This window comes from Rhinopithecus roxellana, chromosome 4 (genome assembly GCF_007565055.1).
Source record: "Rhinopithecus roxellana isolate Shanxi Qingling chromosome 4, ASM756505v1, whole genome shotgun sequence".
Lineage (NCBI taxonomy): Eukaryota > Metazoa > Chordata > Mammalia > Primates > Cercopithecidae > Rhinopithecus > Rhinopithecus roxellana.
This window is the reverse complement of record NC_044552.1, coordinates 43452427-43475292: the sequence shown is the minus strand read 5'-3', so window position 1 is coordinate 43475292 and position 22866 is coordinate 43452427. Positions and strand designations below refer to the sequence as shown.

Genomic DNA, 22866 nt, shown 5'->3' with positions numbered 1-22866 from the left:
ACTGTACTCCAGCCTTGATGACAGAGCGAGACTCTGTCTAAAAAAAAAAAAAAAAGTAAGAGTTTATAAAAATGTTAAAGCCTAGATCAGATAATATTTTATTGCATGATTTAATTGTAATTCTAAGGACAAATGTGATATCTTTACTCTAATTATTAAATTCAGAAAATTCCATTTGCTTTGCATCATTATGATTAATTAATGTGGTGGCTTCCACATCATTCTCAGCAAACTAACACAGGAACAGAAAATAAAACACCTCATGTTCTCGCTCATAAGTGGGAGCTGAACAATGAGAACACATGGACACAGGGAGGGGAACATCACACACCAGGGCCTGTCGAGGGGTGGGGGGCAAGGGGAGGGAGAGCTTTAGGACAAATACCTAATGCATGCAGGGCTTAAAACCTAGATGATAGGTTGATGAGTGTAGCAAACCACCATGACACATGTATACCTATGTAACAAACCTGTACATTCTGTACCTGTATCCTAGAACTTAAAGTAAAAAAAAAAAGAGTGAGATAATTTAAAAAATATGTGGTGGCTTCCAAATCTGGGAGGCTTGTTAAAATGCAAATTTTTAGAACCCACTGTAAAGATTTCAATTCAATAGTTCTTGGGTAGGCTTCAGAAATCTGTATTTTTAAGAAGTTATATTATTCTTCAGAACCAGTAGAGATCAGCTTTGGGAACCATGGATTTATGGTACAGTTGCAATTTGGTTGTCATGGTAGAATGGTAACAATATGGCATGATTTATAATAAATAGTAAATGCTAGTTTAGAGTGGAGGGAAGGCAGACATTAAGAGAGGATCCAAGAGATGAATGATAAAATTAGGGGATCTCAAGGTCCTGAATTTTCTATAAGACTGTGGCATAAGTGGCAATTCCCAAGAAGACTCGCCCAAGATTCCCATCCTCACTAAGGACTGTGGCAGTTGACATACTTCCAGGAGTGTGCAATCTTAGTGTTTCTGTCAGAGAAAGGGCCAGCTATGTGTGTGCTATCTCAGGCTCATTGGCACACTTAAGGAGAAAATGACAGGTCTTGATGAAAACCTCTTTTTGTTCTCATCCTTAAGATACGAAGAAAAATTCCTAATAGAATGGAGAAAACAACATCAAAGGAAACCAGGAAGCATTAGACTTCAACAAATGTGCAAATATTGAAACCTATGATAGCAGGATAGAGTAATGAGTTAACATTTATTTAGTCCTTATTGAATGCTGGTTTCTGGGCTAAGCACTTAACACAATTATTTTACTTACTTGATCAATCCATAAAAACTCTATGGAGTAGGTATTTCTATTTTGCAGAGGAGAAAATGGAGGTGCAGAAAATCTAAATAACAGGCTAAAAGTTATGTAGCTAATAGGTGACAATGTCTGCATCTGAAGACAAGCTGATTTCAGAGTCTGTGCTGTTAACCTCTGTTTGTGTTGCAGGGAAAGGGGAGCAACACGTGACTGGAGCTGTGCCTCTCTCACCTTTAGCACCATCATCAGTGCTAACACATAAGACTTGCTCTAAGCCAGGCACTAATCTGTGTTCTGTCTCCATTAACTCACTCTCAGATCTACATAGCAAAAGAAGTGCTGTTATTATCCCATTTTACAGATAAGGCAGGGGGAGGTTAGGTGACTGGCCAGGTCATGAACCATATAGGTGGCAGAGGTTTAGCATGTATCTTGCAAGTTGGGATCTCGAAGCCACACTCTTATCTTTGATGCTATACTAGCCTCTCATACAGAAGAATAATCCATTTTAAAGTACTTATATAAGGATTGTGTCTATTAATAAAAGACAACAGGTTTTGATTACCCCCCTCCAGTGTCTCTGCTTCATTTAGTGGAAGATATACTTCTTTCACATTCATAGGTTTACCCATCCCTTTCATTGAATATAATGTTTCAAAAAACTCATTGATTTGTTATGCCTTTACAATCCTTTTCATACTGTTTCCTGCTGTGAAAAAAATCATTGAACTCTCTATTACAGTTAGTACAATAATATGCTCTAAACTATTCTTTAAGACACCCTTCTGAGAATCCCACTGATGACAAGTTCAAAGAAAAAGTTTCTTTGAGAGCCTTGACAAAATAATTTTATTAGAACCTGACCTTGTATTATGCTGGATTAGCTGTGTTGCTTTTATATGTTTCAAGTACATGGCCTCCTGCATTTGTGTTTAGGCAGAAGTCAGTCAAGGTTGGGAAAAGAATGCAATGAAGTAGGTAGATAACTCAAATGCCTGAAATGGTGCTTGATGACAGCTCTTGTCTCTCAGGGATCCTTATCTTTGATCCTTTACTTTTCATGGAGAGTAGGCTGGACCTGGTTGAGTGGCTGAGGACACCATAAGAACAGACCTTTGACCAAATACCCTGGGACCAGGATCTACCAAAAAGTCTATTTTCACCAAATAAATTATTATAACAATTCAAAGCATGTCTTTATTTTAGAATGCTATTACAGTATGAATCAGCTTTATAAGGAAGATCCAAGCCTGTATTCCTATTTGAACACAGGAAGACAGACTGTGGCAATAAGACTGTGACTCACCCAAACACAATGTTCCCCTTAATCCCCTTGGCTTGCTCTGGCCTCTGTGGGCTACCCCTTGGTGGTATGGATGGGTTAACTGCTGTCTGTCTCTTGCCTTTTAAACTCCAAAGTTAGATGGAGTTTCAATTTTTACTGTGACTCTTTGAAGTCTACCCTGCTCAGCCTATTTTAAAAAGCACCCTGTATAAACAATTACCCATAATCCTGGTTGCTTAATATCATGCTCTCGATTTCCATTTTCCCACTGAACTTATTGCATTATATGACTACATAATTAATTACATTTAGTGTTCCTCTCTCCAACTAGAATAAGTGCAGAAATCTTTGATTTGTCCATTAAAACATCCTAAACATCTATTGCATATGCAGTAAGTGGTCAATAAACAGTAAATGAGGCCAGGTGCAGTGGCTCACACCTGTAATCCCAGCACTTTGGGAGGCCCAGGCAGGTGGATCACCTGAGGTCGGGAGTTTGAGACCAGCCTGATCAACATGAGAAACCCTGTCTTCTGAAAATACAAAATTAGGTGGGCATGGTGGTGCATGCCTGTAATCCCAGCTACCTGGGAGGCTGAGGCAGGAGACTCGCTTGAACCTGGGAGGTGGAGGTCGTGGTGAGCCAAGATTGCATCATTGAACTCCAGCCTGGGCAATAAGAGCGAAATTCCGTCTCAAAAAAAAAAAGTAGTAAATGAATGTTTCTGATTAAAATCAAACTTTGTTCAAGTCTGAAAGCAATCTATGTAGCTGGTTTGGGAAATAGAAGTATACTCTTTAAAATATTTTTTCCCTCAACATTTGAAATAAGTAGGTATAGTATAAAAAATGTCCATGCCTTACCTTGAAAACCATTTTTAAAATCTGCTCCATTTGGTAAGAGATCTGGAGTATATTCACTGTAGCCACCTACATAAAACTGACTGAAGACATTGAGACCAACCAGTCTTCCTGGGGCGATAATGGATTTATTTTTATGATCATCTACCTTCAAAAGGAGAAAAAAATCAAAACCTATTTAAAAAGGAATTAATTCCCCAGGGTGAACTGTTAAGATACTCTTTTGTTATTTCCCATTAACTTGGCATGAAAAATTTACAAAGACAGGGATTTTGAAGAAATATAAAACACAATACCACTCAATTTTCTGCTTCTCTGCTGGTGTCTGTTACCACGGATATATTAATATAGCAATCATGGTTTTGCATTTCAATCAAAATCAAAGTTCTTCAAAGATTAGGTGCTGGCATCCTGCTGATTCCCCTCCATTTAGCCTTCCTCCTCTTCTATCAATTCTCCATAGAACCACCAGAGTCATTTATCAAAAATTAGAAATCAACATGGTACCCACCTTCCTATTTTAAGTAAGCCCTTTGATAATATAGACCTTATCTGTCTCTAACCACTTCTCTTGCTCCCCCATCTCCTGACCTGAAAACCATGCTGAACTACTTGCATTCCTTAAGCTAATACTGACCATTCCTTAAGTTAATACTGACCATTGCGTTCTTTCCTAACTCCTATTTGAAGTTATGCTCAAGCATCACCTTCTCTGGGAAGCACTTTCTGACTCCTCTCTCTCACCCTTATCTATGTTAATAATCCCTCTTATCTGTTCTCACACCACTTAATTGTAATCATCTCTCTATTTCCCTAGTTGGTACAATAGTCTGTGAACTTCGTGGATGTAGGCATCATGGGCTATTCACCTCTGTACCTTAGCACAGATCCGACAATATACTAGTGCTCACTTTGTGGAAGAGACAAAGGAATGATTCTTTACCTTCAGCCAGCCCTCTTGGAAGAACTTCCCCAGATGAACAGTGTGGACTCCAAGGCTCAGATTGAGGGGATCGCTCCTGATGCTTGCTATGCCAGACCCCAGGTTATAACTATAAACCACACTGCCATTGAGCAGGCCCACAGCCAGGAAGTCATCGCCATTCAACCCTGGAATGAGAAGATACATGGGGAAAGCTCATTGAGAGGAAATTCAGGAGTTCCGTCAGCTTTATTTTACTGACTGGTTCTGAATTACAGATCAGTATGGTAAGTTATAATACACATTTAGTCTCTTGTCAGCATTTAGGTATATGTGCAACTGGCTGTTGTTATTCCCAGCCCCAGAAACAGAACACCAAGAATTTATGTCTTTGAAGCCATGAGGGTTCTGGTCAACCTGGGGAATGATCAATGATCACCTAAAAAGTTGAATGGGATGAAAATCTCCTTTTGTCAGATTGAAATTCAGTGTGCACTTTACAATAAGGAGAACTTCACAATGGAGTAGAACTGCTCTGGTAGCTAACAAGATTCAAAAGGCTGAGATGACGTAGCATCAGCTTTGAAGTTCTTTCTATGATTTGAGAATAGTATAAAGATCAATTTATTCCTATCATTGCTCAGAATATGTTATCATTATTCTATTACAAAAGCTCTTAACCATGCCCCATGACCATTTAAAGGTGGGTTGTTTCTGTGTTCCCTCTTCTCTCTCTCCTTCCATTAGTTCAGAGCCATTCATGCAATACAGTGAGTTCCAGGACCCAGAGCACTCAGGAGACAGTTCTTAAAGACCCATGAGACAAGGGAAGTGGTTGGGAGAGACCCAGCATTAATCACTTAGGGGAAGATGCTAGCAGTATCCTTGGTGGTATTAAGAAGCCTATATGATCAGTCGGTATATAGCAAGAGATCTGTTTACAGGAAGCAGGGACCCAAATATGTCACTGAGCTTCTGAAAGGTATGTTAGTGGGTGGGGCAAAAGAAGAATTCAATACTGAGGCTAGCAGTCAGGAAACTGAGGCAAAGACTTCTGCTTAGAGGAAGGACATAAGAACCCCCTAGAAGTAAAAGGTTTAAGCATGGGGGAAAAAGCTGAACTGAGTCCTTGACATAGAAAAAATTTATTATGAGTATGCACAGACTCCTCCATCTGCATTTATAGGAATGATGCTTTGTCTGTTGACTGGGCTTCTATTGTTACTTTGATCAGGGTAAAGGAGAGAAAGAGCTGCAGAGATGTAGGTTTCCAGATAGGGTGGAGAGGTGGGCTTCCTGAGGCAATGGAAAGTGGAAGACAGAAATATTATTTAGAGATACTTGAACGCTGCCTCTGCTTTTCTAAAGGTTCTGCCATGGGCCCTGAGCGGGGTTACTTTTGAAAACTCTCTAGGTGAGTCTAATATACAGTCATGGTTAAGAGCAACTGTATTAAGTGGGCTACCATTGACCAAGTACATTGGGAACTTAAGGCAAGTCTCTTTCTTACTTCCTGTCATTCTGGTGATTTCTTCCCACCTGCAATGCTGCATCAGGTTAGCTGGGTTGTATATTTAAAATGGAAAGCTCAATGTTTCCGGAGAAAACATAGATTCAGGAAGGCAGTTAGAAAGGCAGAAAGGAGAAAAACCATTACTAGAGATTGGAGACAGTCTTTCAGGCAGCTGTTGGGATATAGAAGAAATTGGGAGGGGTGGAGGAGGAAACATGAGATTTTTCTGTGGGTTGCGGATGGAAATTTTTCTGAGAGCTTCTGGAGGGGATCTGAATTGTCTTTCAAATTGTCCAGGTTATTGCAATGGCGCCAGTATTGTGCCAGTTGAACTGTAAGGTAGTGGGAGGGCGTATTCGTTTCAGCTATATCCTTCTTTCCTTTCTGTCTTGTGCTCTCCTTGAGAGCCCATTTCATGCCAGGAGCATCATTATTATCCTTAGGTCCTTGATGGCCTGGTGAGGAGGAGATAGGAGTTCCATATTCCACTGAAGAGCAGAGTAGAAACAAATGGGGGCAGTCATTAAGACAAGGTGAGGAGGAGGGTTAGGAAAGCAAAAAGGTGATTTTTGAGTTTGTTTCTGAGCTCACCTAGAAAAGGACAACCAAGAGCTTGTTAGATGAAAAAAGAGGATACAGTGAAGAGTGCTGTTTAAATCAGAAGGGAGAACTTTGCAGCAACCCAGAAGGAACAGAGAAGAACAGGGTATGTTTAAGAACTGCTGGGGTCGGGTGCGGTGGCTCACGCCTGTAATCCCAGCACTTTGGGAGGCTGAGGTGGGCAGATCACGAGGTGAGGAGATCGAGACCATCTTGGCCATCCTGGCTAACACGGTTATATCCCGTCTCTACTAAAAATACAAAAACAAAATTAACCGGGCGTGGTGGCACATGCCTGTAGTCCCAGCTACTCAGGAGGCCGAGGCAGGAAAATGGCGTGAACCCGCGAGGCGGAGCTTGCAGTGGGCCGAGTTCGTGCCACTGCACTCCAGCCTGAGCGACAGAGAGAGATACCGTCAAAAAAAAAAAAAAAAAAAAAAAAAAAAAAAAAAAAAAAAATGAAGAAGAAGAACTGCTGGGACGTGGGCTTGACTTGCATTTACTGCCTGTGGCAGGAAAGGAAACTGAAAAAGGAGAAAGGGCTATATCTTTAAGGACCTAATATGCTACAATGAATTATTTAAGTATTTTACCAGAGACTCTTAGGAATCATGAAAGGATTTTGAATAAGAGAAGTATATTAGATCTGGATGTTAGAAGAATCTCCTAGTAATGTTGAGGATAGAAATATAGAGATAAGGAGGCTCACTGGAATGTCATTCAAGTGATTCAGAAGAGGAAATGATACTGAAATACATTAAACACCTAAATAAATTAAAGTAGTGGCAGAGGGGACAGAAAAAGGAGGAGGAAATTTGCTTGTGATTTGGAAGGAAAATTTGAAAGGACAGATCAATTTGGGTGAAGAGTTGAGGAAGAGAGAAGAGTTGAGGGTGGTTCTGCAGAATCTGGCTTAAAGAACAGGTGCAGTGGCAGGGTCAGTCATGGAGTTAGGAGCCTAGGAAAGGAACAGTCAGGGGGAAAAGGCTGAATTTAGTTTACAGGTGCTCCTGCCTACAGACCTGTCCCAGGGCAAAGGACTGGGGATGCACCAAGAGGAGGGGATAAGGAGAGCCAGGGAACTAATCACCCACCAAGCAGATGATAGCATCCTATTCCCATGCCATGAGTCCATCAGGTTGCTTTCCTTTCCTCTGCTACTCCTTGCACTCTAGACTTGCCCTGAGTATCAACTCTAGTAGTGAATGATGGAGTAGATAAGAGGAAGAAAAGTAGCTTACCACCACGGCCAGTACCTAGAAAGTGACTTGGAATTGCTCTAGAGTGTTTCCAAACCGAGAAGTTCTTTACAATCATTTAGGGAATGTTTCAAAAATACACTTTCTAGAACCTGTCTTATACCACTTGCATGAGAATCTTTGAAGCTAGATCCTAGAAATATTTTATTAACAGGACAGGATCCCCAACTGTGTGTGTTTTTTTTTTTTTTTAATAAGGCCAGATTGGTATTAGTAACTGTAAGAGGGCCAAGGCATGAAACTTGTGCAGTTGCATGGGGCTTTAAGTTCCAAAGCACCCTGTTGCTTGGTTTAATGCTCTGTGTCACTGTCTTGAAATTCTTAATACTTTTATCTTTGAACTGTGTTTTGAAAGTGAAGTCCATGAAGCAACAAACATGAGTGGTAACAGAGGAGACCCATAAATACAATATGCATGTTTGCTCTTTCACATGTAAGGCTTGTGATATCCCACAAGAACAGCGTTCTCACAGTACTGGGAGTTCAGTGATACGCAAAATGAGTACATTCTAAATATATTATGTTTAATGGCTAAGTGGGGGATCTGACAGTCCCAAGAGGCCATGCTCCATTTGGGCCAGAACTTCAAATGCAGGAAGAAGGGAGTGGTGGTCCAAGAAACATAAACCATCAAGGAACCCTATTATTTCATCATTATTCCTGCTAGTTTTCTGTATTAGCTAATTATATACACTGAAAATGATGACAGAGAAGAAAAGAGAAAGAGAAGAAAGTCCACAATTCCTTTTCCTCTCACTCCTACCTTACTCATCAGTAGCCAAAGGTCGAGAGTGTTGATAGAATGTGTGCATATCAGCAACTGAAATAAAGACAGTTAACTTAAATTTGTGTAATGTCTCTGGTGTTCTGTTAATAAGGAAGTACATATGTATGCATGAGCTTTGAAAGATAAATTGTGTAATTTTGGTGATTTTGCATGTGTGTTAAATACTTTTCTATTTTAAACTGGCATTGCAGAATAAAAAGGCAAACTCCCTTGTCCAAAAAGCAGGGAGAAATGCGAGAAATGAGAACCACCTTCAACTCCTCTCTCTTCCTCAACTCTTCACCCAAATTGATCTGTCCTTTCAAATTTTCCTTCCAAATCACAATATTTCCTATTTTAAAGTGGCATTGAACAATATAAAAAGAATGTTAAAATTTAATATTTTAATTATTTAACTTAGAATGGCATAAATGCAAATAAAAGACATTATGATGTCTTTGTAAGTTAAGGTTAGTCATTCTAAGCTTATTCTTACTCATTCTAAGTCACTATAATGTTGAGAGATCAGTGAAGAAAGAAAAATGCTTTATAGTTTAGTATCTTTAATGGCATTTCTCCCTGCTTTTTGAACAAGGGAGTTTGCCTTTTTATTCCACAATGGGTCCTACAAATTATGTACCTGTCTCTCCTTGGCGTCATCATAAAACAAATCAGGAAATAACAAAATGAAAATGAGACCTTCCTGAACATTTGAGGCCGCTTAGAGCCTTTGTGTGTAGATGAGACACTGAAACCTGTCAGGGCAGTATGTGTGGGGTGATGCTGATGCACACATGGATGTCTGAACGTGACGTGGCTGCTAGGTGGTGGAGTCTGAATCTGAAGACATCCTGGTTCCAGAGCCTGTGCTCTTAAATACTGTCCATGCAGCAGAGAAGGAGAAACAAGTCTGAATGGGGTTGTGCCCCTCTCTCGCACCTTCAGCACCCCCTTCCCAAATGCTTCTTTCTGGGAAACAAGAAGGGATAATAATATCTCTTCAGATTATTCTAAGGATTGAGTGAGATTTAATGTGTAAGCATTAGTCCACTGCCAACCTAGCACATAGTAGGTACTCAATAAATGCATATTTCTTTCCTCTTCTCGGCAACTCTGGCCTGACCTTAACTGTGTGTGCCTGATTTCATCCCCCCATTTTATAAAGTCTGGAAAGCAGGCATTCCTGGCTCCTAGTTAACCTCTTGGGTCAGGAACAGGAGTCAGGAGTAGTATAATTTTTCTTTCTTTCTTTCTTTTGTTTGTTTGGTTGTTTGTTTTTGGCTATAGCCCAAATTGCTTCAGGGCATTGCTTTGATCCAAATAAAAATTTTTCGAGGATCAAACATGGAAATGAAATGAAATGACTTGAAGGCATCATTTTTAAACATTGATTTATATGTCTTATGTCACTTTCCTGGAATTTCTTGTAATGGTAATTTCTTGACTTAACAGCCCATAATAACATAAGCAATGGCATATTCAAACAACCACCAGTGCTATAGAATTATTTCATTCTCAAATTCAGCTTTCTATTAAACATTATTCTATGAGTAGCTTTGGGAAATATATGAGCAATTTATGTTTTTATATTTGTCAAGTTACAAAGAAACAGGTGATAATCCACATTTGTATTGTCATGTAGAAATGTTTAGCAATTGACATAGTGAGAGTTTTTTTCATGAAAAGAATTGGAACCAAGCTCACTTGGTATGCAGAACACAAACCCACAGTGAATCTTAATGAAATCAGGCTTAGCAAGATTTTTAGACAAGGCGAGAGATACTTGTTGGATATTACTTCAGAGCTGGTGCTAAGAAGGAAGGATTTTGAGAGATTATGTTGTGCAAGTAGTAAAAAGAGGAGGAAGGAAACAATAGGAAGTGACTCTACATGAATAGTAGTTAAGAGTAACAAGATCTTGGAAGTGAATAAAAATCCTTTAAAAATGCACAGGAAAAAAAAAAAACTGGATCTCTCTTTGGCTAGAAAGAAAAGTCATACATACAGTGAAGAGTGCTGTTTAAATCAGAAGGGAGAACTTTGCCGCAACCCAGAAGGAGCAGAGAACAGGGTATGTTTAAGAACTGCTGGGGTCGGGCGCAGTGGCTCACACCTGTAATCCCAGCACTCTGGGAGGCCGACATGGGCAGATCATTAGGTCAGGAGATCGAGACCACCCTGGCTAACACGGTGAAACCCCATCTCTACTAAAAATATAAAAAAATTAGCCAGGTGTAGTGGCAGGTGCCTGTATTCCCAGCTACTAAGGAGACTGAGGCAGGAGAAGGGTGTGAACCCAGGAGGCGGAGCTTGCAGTGAGCTGAGATCCATCTCAAAAAAAAAAAAAAAAAAGGAAAGTCATAACTCCATCAACACCATCAAGCAGTGAGTTTCGAAGTGGGTATGTTGTGGCATGGCATTATAATGGCAACTCATAAGATTGGTTAGAGTACATCTCCTGGGGGAACAAGATGAGATGCTGTGGTCAGAATACCATCTGGCCTCATAATGCACCAAGAATAGTGATTTGTTAATGGAAGCAAGGACTTAGTCTAGGTGAAGAAGTGGATGGTGGCATTGTTAGGGATGGGAATGATGATGAAACATGGAAACAAGGTAAAGGATGCCGCTATGAATATTCTGAAAGAAAAGTGCAAAGTAGTTGAGATGAGAATGTCAGGACATTCTAAGATGTCTCAGATGGGTTTTAAAACTTTGATGCAGGAGGTATGAGTGGTGGTGATAGTAACAGATCTTAAATATATACAACTTTGGGAGCAAATATGAAAAAATGTTTTTGTCACAAGCATATAATTATAGTTAAGTTTATGGTATTTTTTCCCTAAATTACTTAGGTTTGCTTGCAGGATTTTTCCGCAGTTGGTTTGATGTTAAACCTAAAGGTTTTACTGTGTATATTGGTAGTTCTTCAACTTGGCTGAACCTTGTCAGCATAGCCTCTGATTTAATTCACACGTATGAACAAGAAGGGGAAATCTATTATATAGGAAGGAGGAAAAGAATCAAAGGTTTCAGAGAGTAAGCCCAGGAGAAATTGTGCAAGTCAGCTTGACCTGAAGGCAAAAGAGAGAGACATAACAAGGAGAGAAAATTGTCAGAACTCTGTGGCAACCCTGAGTGCCTTATGGTAATCATTATGAAATTCTCATGAGAAAAAAACATGCCTATGAAGTAACTGTAATTAGAAGTGGTCTAATTAGTTCCACCTTGAAGGACTGCCTGGACAAGAGTAGCTAGTGGTTCAAGCCATGGATTCATTAATGAAACCCTCAAAGGAAGCATAAAACTCATTTATAAAAGATGTAATTCAAGTCTGTGCTTTGGAGAGACTTTAGAGGCACACCTGTCCTGCTGTTTCTCTTACCAATTCTCACTAATCATTGTGTGTTGTAAGTTACGAAGCTGTACGTGCTTGTGTTCTCACTTGGTGTGCTTAGGGCATACCCCAGAAATTAGAACTACTTATCTGGAAGTGGCAGGAGCTCATTCTCAAGTTCTTTACATAAGGGTTCGGAATGATTTAGAAGGTTGTTCCTCGGATTGTTCTAAAGGGGCATATTGGAACTCTAAAACATTTATATAGACAGTGCTGTGAAATTCATGTGTATTTCAGCACACTCCAGTTAACGCAGAGATTAATATTGTGACTTTTAACATCATGGAAACATGGTAATCCTCAGATGATCTGACAGTCTTTTAATTCCAATAGATTAAATTTCCTAAAGTATTTCATTTAGAAGGAAAGATTTAATAGTAAAGGAATAATAGATGTAATTTGTTATTTCTTCAAACTATTATTCTAATACGGTAAAATAGTATCATTTATTAAATCTAATTTATTCCTCTAAATATGATAATGTACTTTGCAGAGTTCAGCAAAGTCCCAAGTAGTACAAGGACATGAGTGCTTAATCTTGGACATTTCGCTAATTTAAGTTCTGGCTGCTCACTTCCAGTTATCTCACTCTTTTGAAAAAAACTGGTAAAGATAACACCTCATAGAATTGTCTCTAGGAATAACTTCAAGTGTTTTAAAAGATATGTCCAAGTGGATTAAGAAATTCTAAGTGACAAGTTAATTTTTCTTCTCCCTTCTTCCTTTCCTGTCAAGGCTGAAAGAGAAAATGTAAGAGGAGGCACAATGATGGTACTGTGGTTCTCCCACCAAAGGAATATTGCTTACAGAATGGCGCTTGATTACTGGTGGGAGTTCCCATCTGGAGGAACCTTTTGTGAAGATACTTTTGCAGCCATATTTGATTATAGTTCAAGGGCTTGTAATGCCTTTGATTTGTGAAAGAAGGAAACGATCTTTTGATTAAATATTCTTAATATAACGAAACAATGATTCTGAGACAGAGCCACCAAGATGAACCTAATTCAGTTTCAGTTGTTTTTTTCAACTGACTATGAGAGGGTATATTCAGTTTTTAGGAAGAAAGTGAAATTAGATATGAATGAAAAGTTAGATAAGTGTGAAAGGTCTTAGGAAAATTATAGAAGTTTATGCAATTTGAATCAAAACTAAAGTAAAACAAATATATATATATCTAGGTTGATGTGTGAGAAACAAGACCCAAACGAGTGAAAGTCCTTACTACCAGAACAAGATGTATTGAATGGTATAGGATTTTAGACATTTGAGCCATTTTTATCCCATATTCAGTTACAGTCTCTACTTTAGGGGATGCTAAACTAAAATTAAGATGACTAAAGGTTTTGGATTAACTCTTAAAGAGAATATAGTCTCTGTTTATCTTAGATCTGTATAGCTCCTGTTCATAGTGACAAACTTTTGGCTTCCTGTTCCATTCATATGATTATTCAGTTATGGATATTCTAGGGTTTTGAGAGCATTAGAACCATGTATAGCCATGACCATGATGTTTCATCATTAGCCATTGAGCACAATGGATACCATATAGTGTCTACCTCATGGGACTAAAACCATTAAAATGTAGGCAATGTAGACTGGCACTTGTTGTGGCCACATTAATATGGTGTCCTGACTTGCATCTGTGCTACTGAACAGACAGTGTGGAAGGGTTGATAGGAACAACAAATCCAGTGCTGTGCTCCGAGCATACAAAAATGTGATAAAATGCATTTCTTGGGGATACATATGGCCCACATTTTTATATCTCTTGAGCAAAAGGAGGTGAGACTAGAAAAAATGGCAAATCTGTATCTCTCTTGCTGTCAGAAATGAGACTGTGAAAATAAAGGATGTAAGCACCAGTTTGTGGGTAAACTTAAATTCCCACAAGATGAAACCACATGGGCTTACTGCAAGTATAGAAGAAACTTGAAAACGTGGGCTTGTTGTTGATTGATTTGCACTTGGCCCCTTCTCTTTTTGTTCTCTGGATGTTCGCCTGTGAAATCAAGGTTACCCACTTTGAATCATCCTTAAATGTATATTCCCTCTTCAGAAATACATTTGAAAAAAGATGGGGGAAGATTTGCAGGTATCTATATATCTTTGTCATTTCTAACCCTGTATGAGTACTAGTCACATGTGACAATTTTTATGTGTTTCTCAGTCAGTTGGGAAAGTGAATAGCTTAACTTCTTTTTCAACTATTTTAAAAGACTCAAACAATTTAAAACAGACAATTTTGATATTATAATACAGGATATTTAATTCCATGAAAACCAAAATTTGATAATTGGAGGTTCTCAGGAAGAAAATTCTCACGATTTCTAGTCTTCCTGATGGCTCAGAAGGTGGAAGAGCCTGCACAGAAGTGGAGGACGCTGTCACATGACACAGGATGTACACATGTGCTAATATTGCCAAGTGTGGGGACAGAAGAAAATAATGAGAATTTTTCTGTTATAAAAAATTGAATATGGGCATACACTGTCAGTTTTGTTTATAAAATACCTCAGTGCTGTGCAATTGAACTATGTGTTACATTAGAGAATTGGCCACAGCCTGCTCTCATTCATCAGGCATCTTCCTTCTGCCTGCTCCCTACCAGGGCTCTCTGAAGAATAGTCTGAGCCCATTGCTTCTGTGACACTCCCAGCTTCAATTTTCTTTTTCTGTTCTATAGGGTTACATTCATTCCACTTTTTTTCACAGAAAAATCATCAAGCTATACTTATGCACTCTTATTTCTGTTACAGTTTATAACTAAGGGCTTGAAGCAAACAAGAAATTACTTGGCAGAAAATATGAGGCAACCTTTCATAATTACCACAGCATAGAAGACCTATATGCTGGTGACTGACAGAAAGCTATGTGCATAAAGTGCTTAGATGCATAGATCAAATTTCCAGGAAGTCAAATACATTTCTTCTAATTTTTTTTTCCTTTTGAGACAGTGTTTTGCTCTTGTCACCCAGGCTGCTGTGCAACGGCACGATCTTGGCTCACTGCAACCTCCGCCTCTTGGGTTCAAGTGATTCTCCTGCCTCAGCCTCCCAAGTAGCTGGGATTACAGGTACCTGCCACCATGCCCAGCTAATTTTTGTATTTTTAGTAGAGACAGGGTCTCACCATGTTGGCCAGGCTGGTCTTGAACTCCTGATCTCGGGTGATCCACCTGCCTTGGCCTCCCAAAATGCTGGGATTACAGGCGTGAGCCACTGTGCCCAACTCCTAAAATTTTTTTATCACTGTATTATACAATTTTAACACAAGCTACAGTTGAGATTTTAACTTATATTTCAAAGATGCAAACAGTGCTACAGATTTCCCCTCCCCCTTCATTTAGATCCTAACTTCTTCACTACAATCCAAATCAATCAATGCCTACACAGCATTATTAGCTAACTAGGATAGTCTCCCTGTCCATAGAGAGACTTTCAGTTAGTGAAATAATCAATAAACATGTAATTATTGATTTTTCACCAGCTATCCAGCACAGGAATGATGCAGTCGGGAATTCAAAAGAAATTGAAAGAATTTATGATTAATCTTGTTGAGGGACAAAATTAAGATTATGAAATGCTGCTATTCTAGTGCTTTATGAAAATGGTACCTTCACATAATTCAAAGCAGTGATTATAAATGACCAAACAGTATTTAATTAGATACCAAATTACGGATAAAACCACAAGTGCTATGTAGGCTTTGTGTAGGTAGAATATAAGAGATCCAAATTTGTCAGAGAACATTACATGAATGAGTAGGTACTGGGAGAGGTAAAGAGGACTAGGACAGGCATTCCAGGCAAGAGGAAGCTTGATGGTGGACTGAACGAGAGTGATGGATCTCAGGTAGCGCGAACTTGTTGTTTACGCACTGTTGGAGTCAAGCAGCTGGGCCCGGGCAGGGGAGAATGGAACAGCAAATACCAGCTGGGCTGCTGTAGCACTAATTGTGGAGGATTGCTCAAAGTGAAAGGGAAGGATGAGAAGCACATTGGAGGACATGTTCTGTTCTCTGACGATTCTCGCTGGATGAGATTTCTACTTTCTGATTTCCACGTTTTCTATCACTTATGTACATCTTTGCATCCAGTGCTATTTATATTCCAGATATGTATTAGACATTGTGATAGAGGTTGTATGTGCCAGACATGGTTCCTGGTTTACTGCTGTTAATTAACAAAACTTTAAGTACATGTTTTGCTTTTCTAAATTGATTGTAGGTTTCCTGCATCAAGGATCATGCATTTTTATATTCATTCTTTAAAAAACTGTTGAGTATTTATATATGACAGCCACTATTGATATAAAAGGAAAGTAGTGATTCTGGTTTGCAAAGATATCCAGATAGTTTAAAAAAGATATGAGAATTGTTACCAATGAACTGCAGTGAGATTAATTGTTAAATTTTTCTGGAAGAGGCCGGGTGCGGAGTGGCTCAGGCCTGTAATCCCAGCTTCTTGGAAGGCTGAGGCAGGAGAATCACTTAAACCCGGCAGGTGGAGGTTGCAGTAAGCTAAGATCGAGCCACTGAACTCCAGACTGGGTGACAGAGTGAGATTCTGTCTCAAAAAACAAACAAAAATTTCTGGAAGAGTTAAAGACTCTAAAGAAGAATGATCTTTTGAGTTGAGGCTTAAAGGACAGTGTTTTGGAGGCACGCCTATGAAGCATGGGTGGCTCAGGAAGGTGGAACAGCCTGCACAGAAGTGGAGGACGCAGTCACATGACACAGGATGTACACATGTGCTAATATTGCCAAGTGTGGGGCTGAATGAAGCAAAAGGAGATTGTGCAAATGGGCAGGGGCTGGATAAGTGTCTTTGTATATTATGCAGAGGAGCTTAGGTGGTATGCTATGATGAAACATGTTGATTAGCTAAGAAATGTTTGGACTTGTATGTTAGAACCATCCCCTGTAACAAAGAGGAGAATAGAGGGGAAGAAGGACATAACTGAGCAGAGAGACTGGAAAGGAGGTTATTGCTATTGCAATAGTTTGTGACAGAGAAGCCAGGAGCAATGAGGATAGAAAGAAGGAGAAAAAAACAAAAAGTAACTGGGAGGGAAAATGGACAGACCTCAGTGTTTCATAGAACATGGGGGATGAAATGGAGAGAGACCAGGACCTCATCTGTCTTGTTAATAACTGCTTCCCCAGCACCTAAAAGAAGGCCTCATCTAGGTGTCCAACCAATATTTGTCCAAATGAATGAAAGGGAAAAATCAAGATGATTCCTGGGTTTCTGGCTGAAGCAGAATGTTTATACCTGTTACCAACAGAAGGTATACAGGAGGGGAAGCCAAGTATTCATCTATGGACTACTGTGGGATATATAGGGTGACTTCTAGAAGAGTCGGTCTCTAAGATGTACCTTACAAGAGAGTGGAGGGCAGGAAAGGAAGAGAAGCTAATGAAGGAAATGCCAAATATGACTGCAGAAGCAGAGGAAGAGGATTAGGTTAGGTAAAAATCATAAGTCAAAGGGACGTTTTCAAGATGAAGTATTTGGCAGGATATTTCCAGAGAGTTCAATGAGAATGAAGTTTTGCAAAATGAGTGTTCGGCTTTGAAAGACTCAGAGAAGACTATCATCAGTGTTGTCCCCTTGCCTTTTATATGGACATATCAGAAATTAGAGGTTGGCTTACTCAAGTTATTTTATAAACTCTGTGACTTTGTGAATCTCTTCACCTGAGGAAGATAAAGGCAGCATATGGTATGGTGATTTTTGTAGTAACAACCAATATGTAGGTTAGAGATGAATGTTACCTAAGCAATAACATCTAAATGTATATGTACTACTATTAAAAACATTGACTTGGGTCATTTCTTCTATAGAATAGATAATTGTAAATTGTACAGTTAATAATTATGATATGTTTTAAGAGATTCATTTCTTTAATTCATAGCTTTATGCTATATACATTGATGAATCATCCCTATGTATGACATTATGGCCAATAATTACATACCTTAGTTCATACTTGCATGTGGTCTAATTTAGCTGACTACTGGAGGTTTTCAGTAGTTGCCTTCAAATATTACTTGCATAAGGCGGGGAAGAGGAGGGAGAGCATTAGCACAAATACTTAATGCATGTGGGGCTTAAAACCTAGATGATGCTAAGAATGATGGTTTCCAGCTGCATCCATGTCCCTACAAAGGACGCAAACTCATCCTTTTTTATGGCTGCATAGTATTCCATGGTGTATATGTGCCACATTTTCTTAATCCAGTCTGTCACAGATGGACATTTGGGTTGATTCCAAGTCTTTGCTATTGTGAATAGTGCCGCGATAAACATGCTTGTGCATGTGTCTTTGTAGTAGAATAATTTATAATCCTTTGGGTATATACCCAGTAGTGGGATGGCTGGGTCATATGGTACATCTAGTTCCAGATCCTTGAGGAATTGCCATACTGTTTCCCATAATGGTTGAACTAGTGTACAATCCCACCAACAGTGTAAAAGTGTTCCTATTTCTCCACATCCTCTCCAACACCTGTTGTTTCCTGACTTCTTAATGATTGCCATTCTAACTGGTGTGAGATGGTATCTCATTGTGGTTTTGATTTGCATTTCTCTAGAGAAAACCAAACACCGCATGTTCTCACTCATAGGTGGGAACTGAACAATGAGATCACTTGGACTCGGGAAGGGGAACATCACACACTGGGGCCTATCATGGGGAGGGGGGAGGAGGGAGGGATTGCATTGGGGAGTTATACATGATATAAATGATGAATTGATGGGTGCTGACGAGTTGATGGGTGCAGCACACCAACATGGCATAAGTATACATATGTAACAAACCTGCACGTTATGCACATGTACCCTAGAACTTAAAGTATAATAAAAAAAAAAAGAAAATTAGGAAAATATATACAAAATAATTATATTTGGCATTTAAAAGGAAAGAAATCTTGTCATTTGCCAACAATATGGATGAAAGTGGAGAACATTATGTTAAGTGAAATAAGCCAGGCACAGAAAGACAAATACCACATAATTTCACTTATATGTGGAATCTAAAAAAATTAAACTCACAGAAGCAGAGTAGAATGGTGGTTACCAGGAAGTGGTTGGGGGATGAGGAGTTGAGGATATTATGGTGAAAGGGTTCAAAATTTCAATTAGAAAGGAGGACTAAATTCAAGAGATCTGTTGTACAACATGGTGACTATAGTTAATAACAATGTATTGTATTCTTGAAAATCACTGAGAGTATATTTTAAGTGTTCTCACCACAAAATATGTTAAGTATGTGATGTAACACATATGTTAATTAGCTCAATTTAGTTATTCCACAATTTATGCATATTTCAAAACATCATGTCATTAAATATATACAACTTTTATTTGTTAATTAAAAATAAAATATTTAAAAAAATAAAATAAAACCTAGATGATGGATTGATAGGTGCAGCAAACTACCACGGCACATATATACCTATGTAACAAACCTGCACGTTCTGCACATGCATCCCAGAACTTAAAGTAAAACTTAAAAAAATAAAACAAATATTAGTTGCATAAAAAACACCTAAGGTTCTTGATAAAATTTTATTTTATTTTATTCTAATTTTTGATTCAAGAAGGCCTGGGAACTAGAGTTTTAACAAGCACATTCTTGTGATTTAAATATATGTGTGAAGAGCTCTTATTTGGAGAAACTCTGTCTTAAGTCATTACACAATATATACATGTATTGAAACATCACATTATACCCCATAAATATGTACAATTATTGTATCCATTTAAAGAGAAAGCTTTTCAGTGCGATTTGTATTTTTTTAGCTGGTGTTCTTGCTCCCTCATGTGGTGCAATGTGGAACTGTATGTTTTAGAGCTCTCATTTTCAGGTTTTAGAAAATGAACTTCACAGTTTATCAATCTGTTCCTTAGCCTTTATTTAACCATGCTATAAACCTATAAATGCAAGTGTAGAATTAGCATCAATTCCTTTGCATACAAAGCAGAATACTAGAGAAGACTAGAAAACATCACATGTAAGATTCCACAATTTAGAAATGAGGTGGCTAAAACATTGCTTTATATGTTTTATGTGTGTGTTAAAGATTTTGAAGGAGAATTTGGTAGATGAGTACTAAAGGGTTTTGGTGTCAGTATTTTGGTATCATGGTCCAGGTGTTTGTCTTTTGCTTAGGTTCTCCCTATTTGACTCTTTCAGGATTTAGAATACCAGTTTTGAAACGAGACAGACCTAGGGTCTGCAATACTCATTTGAAGTTTTCATTTGCCAGGCTTTTTTTTTTTTTTTTCCCCAAATGAGAAGGATTTAATTGATAAATATATGATAAGCAGTGTGCAGAGTAAAAGGTTAGGAGTAGGAATTCTTTATTTCCCTTCCTGCCCTATAGTGGGCGCATTCACAGATATTTACTAAAACCATTGGAGAGAGGCTTTGTGGGTGATACAGTGATAACTCACTATTTCTACAAGTGAGAAGAGAAATTTAGAACTTTGCAGCTAGCCAAAGCCTGTAACAAAGGCTCCATATCCTAATGCAGAACAGGCTGTCCATGCTCAGACGAAGAGGAATTGATGGAAGAGTTGAGGGGAGGGGAACCACTGGGGAAATACTAATAGAGGACATAGCATTTGAACTGAGAATCCCTAAGAATGACCACTCTTTAGGAATCTTTGTGAAGCTCTGTTGCTGACTTATATCTCATGCAATTATTTGTTATTATTGGGGTTGTTTTATTCATTCATTAAATAGTGATTATGGTCAGGCACTGGGTTAAGCATGGGTGTAAAAAGTCGAACAGGGCTGACTTAATCTCTTTCTGTATAAAGCTCCCATTCTGTTAGTGAAAACAGACAAGCAACAACTATTTTAAAAATAAAAGATTTCTAGATTAAAGTAATGGCAATGAAGGAAATAAATAAGAAGCTGAGGTAGAGAATAACTCGGATGGGGTGGGATAAGATTTACTTTGGTGAAGGTGGCTACAGAATGCCCTTCTGAGAAAAGACACACTACCGTGTTTATTGAGTACAATGATATTTTCTTTTCTTTTCTTTTTTTTTTTTTTTTGAGATGGAGTTTTGCTCTTGTTGCCCAGGCTGGAGTGCAATGGTGCGATCTTGGCTCACTGGAACCTCCGCCTCCTGGGTTCAAGCGATTCTCCTGCCTCAGCCTCCCAAGTAGCTAGAATTACAGGCATGCACCACCATGCCCGGCTAATTTTGTATTTTTAGTAGAGATGGGCTCTTCTCCATGTTGGTCAGGCTGGTCTCAAACTCCTGACTTCAGGTGATCTGCCCACCTTGGCCTCCCGAAGTGCTGGGCTTACAGGCATGAGCCACCACGCCTGGCCGAGTCCAACGATATTTTAAGAACTTCCATGTATTAAGTTCGTTATTCCTCACAACGCTGTAAGGAAATGTACTTTTACTATACTCATTTGATAGGTTAGAAAATAGAGGCGCAAATACATTAAGTAACTAGACACATAATTTGCACATGGTGGAGACTGATTCATGTCTACATCACCAGTCTCTAGAGCCTGCTCCCTTGACCACTATGATAGCTATTTCCTGTCAAGGCCAAGGAAAAAGCATGCACAAAACCTCTGAGACAGGAAAGCACTTGGTGGTTAAGGCACTGGAAGAAGAGCTTAGGAGAAGAGCACAGAGATAGTGAGAGTGGCCTGGTTGTGTTCAGAGATACAGACTGGGATCTGATCCTGAAGGCCCTTTGAGAATATGATAAGAAGGTTTGGATTGCATTGTAAGTGCAGTAAAAAGCCACAGATGGGTTTTAAACAAGGTTCAGACATGATCTAATAAACCTTTTAAGAGGCTAACTCTTATTACAATGTGGAGAATTAATTGAAGGCAGGAAATCAGTAGGGAGACCAGTCAGGAGGAGGTCATGAGGTTTCAGCATAGAGATGGGGAAGAGATTCAAACAAATTTTGGAGGTAGAATGAATTACACTTTATATGATAGAGTACCCATCCTAGCAGACATGGTGGGAGGCTGAAATACCACATTTCATTTGGGGTGTAGGCTCCTTTCAGACATGAGCTAATACAGAAAAGAGTGTTTGGTGTTAAGAGACAGTCACTGATTGAGTTGAAAAACACAGAATATGTTATTTACCCTAGCACAGTAGAAGCACTGACAGCTGAGAGAAAGATCTTTTTCTGTTACAATATGTTGATCTCACAGATGAAAACACTGAACTCAGATAAGTTAGGTGATTAATTGCTTAACTATTGATTGCAGACTTAAAAGTAAAACGTAGGTAATTTCCCTTGACTTAACACATGCATAACTAGTTTCTACTTAAGAGAGACAAACTTAAGTTATAAGTTGATTTCCCACCAATTCCAGGGCACTGGAGTACTTTGTTACAGGCTGAGTACTTTCTTACTTCTTGCTCCTTTAATTTAGAATGGTTTTCTCTGAGGGCAACAACTGTTTCCATTTTATAACACACAGAAGAATGAGAATTTCCCTTCTCTCTTCACATAGGGAAACAGAAAGAAACAGAGGAAAGGACAAATCAATAAACTTACTTCCCATGTGACTTGGTCACCTTGCCTGTCCTCATGTTTGCCTGTAGGAATTTTTTCTTTTGATTATAAAAGATAGCTGATATGGTTAGGTTTTGTGTTCCCATGCAAACCTCATCTTGAATTGTAATCCCCATAATCCCCAGGTGTCAAGGAAGAGACCAGGTGGAGGTAATTAAATCATGGGGGTGGTTTTCCTCATGCGTTCTCCTGATAGTGAGTGAGTTCTCAGGAGATCTGATGGTTTTATAAGGAGCTATTCTCCCCTTTGCTAGGCACTTCTTCCTGCTGCCTCGTGAAGAAGGTGCTCTGCTTCCTCTTCACCTTCCACCGCGATTATAAGTTTCCTGAGGCCTCCCCATTCATGCTGAACAGTGAGTCAATTAAACCACTTTCCTTTGTAAATTACCCAGTCACTGGCAGTTCTTATAGCAACATGAAAACTGAC

General features: G+C 38.9%; 1 protein-coding gene across 2 annotated transcripts in view; it reads right to left on the bottom strand.

Moving 5' to 3' along the window:
- The window catches only part of EYS (eyes shut homolog), a 1930870-nt gene that overhangs the window by 72881 nt on the left and 1835123 nt on the right, over positions 1–22866 (bottom strand). For both annotated transcript variants that reach the window (XM_030928557.1, XM_030928558.1), the window contains exons 35-36: positions 4351–4517; positions 3411–3555 (exon numbers count right to left, since the gene is read on the bottom strand). In XM_030928557.1, the coding sequence (XP_030784417.1) occupies positions 3411–3555; positions 4351–4517 (312 nt within the window). The remainder of the gene's footprint in view (positions 1–3410; positions 3556–4350; positions 4518–22866) is intronic.